The sequence below is a fragment of the Schistosoma mansoni genome, chromosome 4 (assembly GCF_000237925.1).
Source record: "Schistosoma mansoni strain Puerto Rico chromosome 4, complete genome".
Taxonomy (NCBI): Eukaryota; Metazoa; Platyhelminthes; class Trematoda; order Strigeidida; family Schistosomatidae; genus Schistosoma; species Schistosoma mansoni.
In genome coordinates, this window is record NC_031498.1 from 23209609 (window position 1) to 23218941 (window position 9333).

Consider the following 9333-nt stretch of genomic DNA (forward strand, 5'->3'; position numbering starts at 1 on the left):
CAGCCGTTTTGTCCTATCATAGGACTCCTCAGCAGTGCGCATCCATCTCGCGAGTGCGGGATCGTGGATTCCCACTGCTGAGGAGTCCCACAATAAGGCGAAATGGCCGTCCAATGCTTCCAGGTTTTCCATGGTGGTCTAGATTCAATTGACTCATGATTTCAACTTAACAAATACTTTAACTAGCATCATTTTATAATTTAAAAATTTACCAAAGAACGTGACGTCAGTAATAACTTACAGTTTGTGGATGCTCAGCATATTTGATAAATAACAGTTCATCAGCTCTTCTACTAATTAAATCATCTTTATACTTTGGATTAAACGAAACTGTAATTTCTTTCGATTCAAATGGTTTTATTTGAAATGTCTATCAAAAAAATATATTTGAAAATGGTTTTAATATCTGATATGAGGGGAGAATATAAATATATTCTTATGATATATTGTAATAAAACAGATGACCAGGTTGGATACTCAGATTGGGTCACGCTAAACCAGATGCACAACTCACGAACAAATATAGAGAATCAGGGAATAAGCTAGTCAGTATTTGAGTGAACACGACGTACACTCACTGAGTCCAGGGCGAAAAATCAATGATAGGAAGGAAATCACATATTAAATAGTTAAGGTCTCTCAGTTAAGACTCAATGGCTAATCACATCTTACTTTCACTGCCATACATCAATATCACATTTTATGTATAAGCTACAGAATTCCTTGCTGTAATTCATACTCATGACTTCATGAATGGGTATTATTTAAAGCATAGTTCTGTAGAAATATTCATATGTGAATACCAGATTTTTAACTCTTATGGAGCTAGACATTCAGTGTATATTACTCTTCATCCCAAGGCAAGCCCTAACTTGTAATCGTCAATGAAACAGGAAAACATGCAAACCAAAGAACATATTGTACCAGATATCTTAGGAATGAATAACACTTTGAAATAACAGAATTTGGTTGGAGATCTCCGACAAGTGGCCTATGCTCTATGAAGAGTAACAAGCGTAAATAAGTAATTCAGTCCAACAAATACGAAATGGAAACTTAGAAAACATTCTTTTACGAAATTGGAGGCTTAATAACTCAATATCTACAAGCGGCAGTAAACGATCGTTGTTTTTATCAATATAGAAAGTCCATAACCTAACTGAACCTGCATTATACAATCGTGGCGGTCATCACTGAAACCCTTGATACATTTCAATACTTTGTGATTGTTAGTACCAAAGTTATTGAACTTCCTGAGATTGCTTCTCTATTTTTATTAAATGTATGCCGCCTAATTCGTTCATTTATTGAACAGAATATATATAAATTGTTTTTACAAACAATTCGGTGGTTAAACTATCGAACAACAACTTTGATAGTTTGAGTTTCACGGATCTGGGAATACGGAGTCAAACTCAAGATGTGACTAGGTTTTAATAGTTGATCGTCCTAGAGAAAACATTTTATTAGCTTACTCATTACAATCATTATTAAGGCATATTTTATCGTATCATTTGTATTCAGTAATCTTTGATAAAACTCCGCCTGTAGCTCCTCTGGGGGTTACTGCCGGTCCCAAGCCCGGGTAAAGGAGGAGGGTTGGGCATGGGGTTAGCGACCCCATCCCGTAGAAAATCAACTCGCTAAAAAAAACGCTAACCAGAAAAAAAATCTTTGATAAAAGGTTAACCGAATATTAGGAAATATATACATGTATATATATTCTTCACCATCATTTTCGATTATAAACTTTGTATTCGCTTCAATGAAGTGGGATCCATAAATCTTGGTAATACATCTACGTAATGTATGAGAATCGGTCGTCAAATTGTAACCAGCCTTATTTCTCCGTTTTTACCTGCGACTCCGTTTGACAGGTCAGATAGTCAGTTAGTCAGCTACAACGCCGAACCAGGTACATACATGCATCGGTCCAAGTTACCACACCTCAATAGCACAACAAAATGAACGCCGAATTCATAGAGGTAGTTAATTCAATAGTGGTAATATATAAGAGAAAGATTACACATAAGAATATAGTACAGGAAAAAAGAATGAGTTGGTAGAAAGAAAGATATAAAGCAATTTTGATTTCACAGTTTAAGGGAAGACAAACAGTGTATACACCTACTCCATTGTGATCGATTCTAAAAATCAAGCGTTGAATCTAAGCTAATTAACATGAAAATTTGGATGAGTGATATAATTCTCTCTGGCAGTTGGTGTCACTTCAATGGACAACTAGTTGTAAACCTGTTACTGGGATCAATTTACCTTTCGGTATTCAAAATGAGGATTTTAAATTAAAAGAACAATTGTAAAAGTTAATTAAATATCTTAGAAATGTATCCTGTTCTTACCGTTGTAGATGTATAAACTTCATCAATCAACAAATTGAATGGACTGCAAACTTCCAATAAACATGTTAATAATAAATCGACTTTATTAGTCATTGTGAAATGATTGAATTGTGTAGATAGTTCATCAGATGGTGCCTAAAGTACGGTAAAATGAATAAAATAGCTCATTTTTCGTTATTTTCGAAATTGTTCTATATGGAGATAGGGTATTTATGGGAAATGACTAAAAGACCAACGTTTAACTCTTATCGAATGAAGTTTATAGACCAATGTCAAAGTAAGCTGATGCCTAAATCCGTTCGTTATGTCCTTAATCAAGGTGCTCAGGCACGTTAACATATGGATTGAGATTGAGCAGCAAATCTTTAAAATATAATGCTATGAACCTGTTTATCACTGAGGTAACAAAAGCTATGATTTATATAGGCCTCAACGTCCCGCATTTTATCGTGGACACATGTGTCACCGGAGTGAGTGAACTATTCGTTTGAGAGTAACGAAATATTGGATGAAATAAATTCAGGCTTCGTAGGCCTTTGTAGTTTCCGAAAACACCTTTATGTCTGTAGAAACAATTTGTTCTTATTTTAAACCTGTCCTGGTAATTCCCAAGTAATTGTCAATACTAAAAGTATCATTGAGAACTTGCTAGTCTCTTCTTATCACACCACATTCTCCCTCTTTCGAAAACGTTTGATTGCCAACTCTCAAACTATTAATTGTTTATAGTGAGATAGTGAAGAAGATTTGTAGCTCAGGTAGATAATTTTGATGGAGCTTTATTCTCTGAGGTGAATAGTTTGGTCGTAGGACTTCTACTTGAATTTTGTGCTGATGATATCGTTCAGAATAATGATGAGAGCTCCACGACCAAACCATCCAGCTCAGAGGACAAAGCTTCATCAAGATTTTTTTTAGTTTTCATGTAAAACTACTTGGAAAGAAGATGTGTAACCACTTCAATTCGAACTATACGTTGCTTAAACACGTTGAAAATTTTTTCCAAACTAACTTCATCCTCTCGTTACACTTTCAAAATTTATACAGAAATGCTGTACATACTAAACTATTCTATTATTAAACGCAATAGTTTAGTAAGATAGTAATATTTCGCCAATGTTTTATAAATGATTCATCATTTGTTTGTATGATAAATTAACTACCACTTTCAAACAGTGTTCAACAATTACCTATCTTATAAACAACTTCGATATGTTTTATTCCAGTAAGATATTTCTAGGCTAATCAGAGAGAGTTAAAAAATAGAAGAAAACAACTGTCAAGGAGTATCTTCAATAATGATGAGTTGATCAGATATTGCATGATTTAAATACTTTGTCTACAGAGATACCCCCTCTGATGTCAGGCATGTGAATTGACTGAAATCAACGTAATGATCCAAAAAAAATAGCACATCCTGTCATGAAACCTAAATGTATTGTATAGTTTTCAATGACTATCTGGCTAATGGTAATTCATAATGTTAAGTACAAAAGAAATAATAACCTTTACAAATTACCCAGTTAAGTTCCTTAACATTAAAATAAACAGAAGTGGACTGGGTGAGACTTTAATTTATGGACGAACTAATCAGGTCTAAGATAACAGGTCTCGGATTTTGACGTGAAATTCACTTATTCATTTGGTTAAATAGCGTTATAACTGATGTCAGCTCGTGATGAAAACCCTATATCTAATTTCTAACCTTAATCATCAACTGTAAATCATAATTCTAATTCCTCAAACACTCATTTATAACCCTCATTTAGTCCTAGTTATTAGGTGGACACTCTCAAAATCAGTTTATCGTCTCTCAAAGGTCATCGATAAATTATAGTCTCACCGTGGACTGATAAATATATATGCATATATATACCTTTTCAATCCTATAAAATAGTTCACTTGTAGATAATTCAATAATCGGTTTAATAAAGTCAATTGAAACATCAGTTGTTTTAATTAAATATTTAGCACTTCGTCCAATAATTGAATGACATAAAATTTTCTCATGAATTGTCTTAGCACTAAAATATAATAGAAACGTAATTGTAATTAGTACTAGAAAACTACAAGCAATAAAAAAAAGCTTTCATTAGTTGTGGGGAGAGTCCGCTCTCCCTCTCGAAATGCTTTCACATGACCAAGCGTATATAGCCTCTGACAGGGAAGTCCTACTCTTTGCCTTCTCACTGTGGCGAGGGTGTTGTTCACGAAATTGAGAGGAAGTAAAGCTCCAGTATCCTGAGGGAACAAATAGCAGATGAATCAATCGTTGGTCGCCGGCTACCATGGGACTGCATCTCCTCACAATGCTCCACTGCCTTGTGGATCAGACCTTTAGGTCAAAGGCTCCTGATGTGGTCACCTAAGAAAACCACCTGCTTCAGTCTGGGCACCTGTGCAGTATTACAGATCTCACACACAAATCAAATGAGATTTGTGTGGTGCATATATATCTGGTGCCTTTTTGTACCAATATTTATGTGTTTAAATAAATAAACAATTAATTAAAATGTGAAATCTCAAAACGCATCCCAGTGATGATATTCACATTTAAACCGAAACCTAGCACTCATCACTTCAAACGCCAAGATGTTGTTTTTTACTAAACTGTTGATATAGTGGCTAAATATTAAACCTAGAAGTCAGGTTTTAATTTCTTAGAGAGTAATTGATCTACAAATCAGTTTTCACCAATCGCCCATGACAATTCTTCATGTTGATTTGTGTTAATAATTTTGAAGTAAGCATATTGTGATTATATAAAAACTTAATTCTTCTGAAGTCACTAACTTCTATACATCTTAAACTTCTCATTCCTTTTCAACATATTGAAGTGTGAATTTCGAATAATTGGCTTAGTGCACAAACATATCTTATACTCAATCTAGTTAAGCACCATTTGATAAATCAAGCCATTAGGAACAAAACTAATAGTACAACTCAAAGTATTAGGTGGCCGTCTCGTGCTCGTGTAGAAATCCTTGGTAGTGGGTGTGACTCGGACCCAGGACCTTTGAACCGGAATCTAATGGCGTTCAAGCCCAACTTCAATCGATCCACGATATTGCCCGACCATCTTCCATTAACTTCAGTGGGTAACTGCTTCATACCGAGCACGATTGGACTCCACTGGTCACGGATGCTCACCAGAACTCCGAGAATTCCCTCTCTATGTCAGTCATTCGTAAGCACATTATGTTAGACATTAACACCATTGGATGACGAACCAGTGCTCTAAAGGTTAGGCGTTCGCATGCGAGACTCAACGTCCTGAGTTCGAGTCCCACGTGAGGGATCGTGGATGCGCACTGCTGAAGAATCCTATACTAGGAAGAAACGGCCGTTCTGTGGTAAAATATGAGAACTATACGGTGAATACTGTATTTGCAAATTTCCACTATTATTTCTTTACACTCTGTATGGTTCCTCTAGTTCACAATTACTTTCTACTTCACCTTCTATTCTGTTCAACTCGATCTTCTTAGCTTCCTGCTGTCAGCCGTTCAAATCTTGATTGGTGTTACATACTACTTATGTCTGTTGACATAAATAACATACACCACATTTCTAGAACTCTAGGATTTGTATTGATAATTTATCAAGCTATGCTAATTTGTTATGAACTGATGCATTAATATTTCAGATTCTACGTTGCTGATATCTGACTAAATATTAGATTTTGATTGAAATTTCATCTTCAATTACAAACACTGAATTTGAATAATAATATCTTTTTTTTATATCACAATGAGTAGAAAAATTGTATTCCTGACATTATTTACTCTGACGAAGTGTCCTACAATAAGTCACGAAACGTCAGAAATACAATTTTTTCCACTCATTGGGATATAACAAAGTAAAATAGATTTATTATTAACTCTCGATCTAATGCTCAATTTATTTGAAACTATCAAGTCCAACCTTGGCATTGATATCTATAAAATAATATGCCCATTTTATGTTTACCGTATTATTAGAAATTTTATCTCACGAGGTTTGTTTTCACTAAAAACTCACCTATCACATTGAACTTCTAGACAAATTTCTGTAGATGCTCCTGGATTAAGATCAAAACGATGTGGTGTAATTGACCATCTTGATTCCGATTTATCTGATAACTATAGCGAAATGATAACAAAACAAATGATGATGATAATGTTGAATGAGCTCTTCAAATATACATTATTGTTTTCTTCTACTTTTGAGTATTATATGATAATTCACTTAGTATTGTTTGTTTGAATCTTCCCATTGATGTTTAGGACTGCAATTGGTCAGTCTCTAAAGCGAATGGTACTGGGTTCGAGTCCCAGAGTGAACATTTACTATGAGATGAAGGCACATCCAGCTGACGAGTCCCAAATAGAACGAAGCGCGCGTCCTGGATTCCACTGCTATCCACCATCCATCTTTGCTTACAATGCTTGCGAATTATATGATAACGTACTTAAAAGATATTTTCGTAGTAGTAAAAAACTGGAGTTTCGAAAACAAACATTCATTTATTGGTCAGACTATTATCTAATAAATTGTAAAAACAGACATTATATCTTATTGTCTGTTTCTCAATCCCAGAAAATAAGATTGTAATCAGTCAGTTATCCCCAAACCTATTGATTCATATTTATAACATCAACCATTTTATTGTATAACGTAACACCGTTCATTCATATAGTTGATTAACCGATTATTTTACGCTCAATATATGACTGAATTATACCAATTATGACTTCTCGATATAACTTCAGAATTTCAACTCAGTTTAAATTACTAGTAAGTAAATGATTAATCTCTGATCAAGTGATTTTTTTAAAGTTTGACTAGGATTATGCCTGTTACCCTTCGTGGAAGAGCAAAGGCCGCACAACAGCATCATTCTCCATCCAACCATGTCCTACCCAATCCTTTCCAGTTCTTTCCAGTTGTTATTCATTCTTTTCATATCTGCCTCTATTTCCTGGTGTGATGTGTTCTTTGGCCTTCCTCTTTTCCGCTTCCCTTCCGGATCCCAAGTTAGGGCTTGTCTCGTGATGCAGTTTGATGATTTCCTCAATGTATGTCCTATCCAATTCCAAAGTGCTTTCCTAATTTCCTCTTCAACTGGAAGTTGGTTTGTTCTCTCCCATAAAAGATCCGAAACTTAGATAAGTTATAGAACAAGTAGTTTAACAAAGCAAAACGTTTTAGGACATCCGTAAAAAGCAGTAAATAAGCTTAAAAATACATCATAATCATACTCAACTTTTAAAGTTCTTTTGGTATTAAATATGCCTGTAATCTGTAAAATGGTAGTTGGAAGTAGATGGCAGGAAACCCTAAACCTAAGTTTTTGGCTATTAGGCGCTTGTCAGCATCGTGTATCTGTAACTTTAAACGGATTGATGCTCTCTGTCAACCACCTCCAACCAATATCTCATATTCCAACACACTACACGCGGTGTTGGATCATTTAGATCAGTGGCCATATTGCAAAATAATTGACAGAATTCAATCAAAGCTACAAAGGACATGGCATATATGACAGTGGTCACTACTCAAATCTAAATCAATTGTATATGACTATAAATTACTGTCACAGGTTTTGTTTCATTCTTACAGTTATTGCACACTTCCTACTTTATCGTGAAGTTTTGTAACTATCATCGATGTAGGATTGTATTAGCTATTTCTTTATTATAACAAACTAGAGTATTTTAGATTGAGTAGGGTGAAAAAAGTGTATGGTTCACAAATAATCACCACGTCGTTAAGATGTTAGAAACACATGTCCAGAAAATAATATGGTTTATATAAAGCTTCTGCAACACTCAGCGATGTAGTATCAGAAAAATTCGACAGGATAAAAACTAAAAAAGAGGAATTAATTTCGACTTCAACGGAAATCTAAACAATGAAAAATATATGCAATTGCTTCCCGTCATAAATTGGAACAAAGCAAGAATGACAGTATTCGCAGGGTAGGACGATTTCATTGTCTTTCACTTTTTCCTCTTAAGCTACATACAAGCTAGCATGAGCACATTCCAAGAACTTGTGCCTCAGAGGAGGAAGCGGATTACGAAGTTTACTAGCATGCTACCTACTAGACGTGAGCCACAATATTCATTGAAGTAATTCATCCAAACAGATCATGAAACAGACCAATTCCATGTTATCAGAATTCACAGAGGCTATAGCTATTAAAAACTAAAACTTGACTTTTACATTTTAAAAGCAGTTTGTAGTTAACATAAAACTGCCTTGGTAACCTTTTGGTTTCTATTTCAACAAATTGTAATCATAATTTAATGATATGGCCTCACATATTCACGTTTTCTCCCTATACTTCCAAAATTTTGCTATAACAACCAATGAAATTGGTAAGCAAAGATGAATAATGGCTAGCAGTGGAATCCAGGACGCGAGTTTCGTCCTATCCAATGAAATTATTTTAATATCCTAGAACTATTAATCCAAGCAATTATTAACTCCCCTCCCTTTAAAAACGTTAACTCTTAACTTCTTCCACATTATACACGGTTTATTCGCTGTCGGCTAACGATTAGTTTTTAACACTATGTTATTCAATGGAAACTATTAAACATGACAGGTTGTATACATCTGAAAAGAAAACAACGATATATAATGAATTCATCGTGTTCTGAAATTACTATCATTCTTTCTTGTTTAACTGAATGATACAGTTCAAAAAGAATAAACAAGATCAAAGAATGGAAGCTACGAGATGACGCCAACGTCCAAAGTTTAGAAGAAGGTACTAATAAAGAGTATTGAATAGGTCTCTAAAAGAATGTACTTCAAACCATTAAATCTTAACTATTTATTATACATTTGATTCATCCAATTTGAACATTATACTAAATGTTTATTACTGATAAACAAATACAATTATAAATTGTATTTTCACATTTGAAATCATGGGTCAATTGAAGCTAAACCACCATCGAAAACCTGGAAGCACTGGACGGCC

At 34.5% G+C, this 9333-nt stretch overlaps 2 protein-coding genes across 2 annotated transcripts in view; both read right to left on the minus strand.

Annotated features, from left to right (window-relative positions):
- The window catches only part of Smp_175450 (hypothetical protein), a gene marked incomplete at both ends in the record, with an annotated part of 117819 nt that extends 109337 nt beyond the window's left edge, over window positions 1–8482 (minus strand). The window contains 4 exons of the mRNA XM_018797248.1: window positions 2392–2495; window positions 4237–4384; window positions 6381–6481; window positions 8447–8482. Coding sequence (XP_018652309.1) covers window positions 2392–2495; window positions 4237–4384; window positions 6381–6481; window positions 8447–8482 — 389 coding nt within the window. The remainder of the gene's footprint in view (window positions 1–2391; window positions 2496–4236; window positions 4385–6380; window positions 6482–8446) is intronic.
- A 796-nt stretch (window positions 8483–9278) lies between these two features.
- Window positions 9279–9333, minus strand: part of Smp_175460 (hypothetical protein) — a gene marked incomplete at its 3' end in the record, with an annotated part of 63440 nt that continues 63385 nt past the window's right edge. The window contains exon 22 of the mRNA XM_018797249.1: window positions 9279–9333. This exon is cut by the window's right edge and continues 650 nt beyond it. Coding sequence (XP_018652310.1) covers window positions 9279–9333 — 55 coding nt within the window.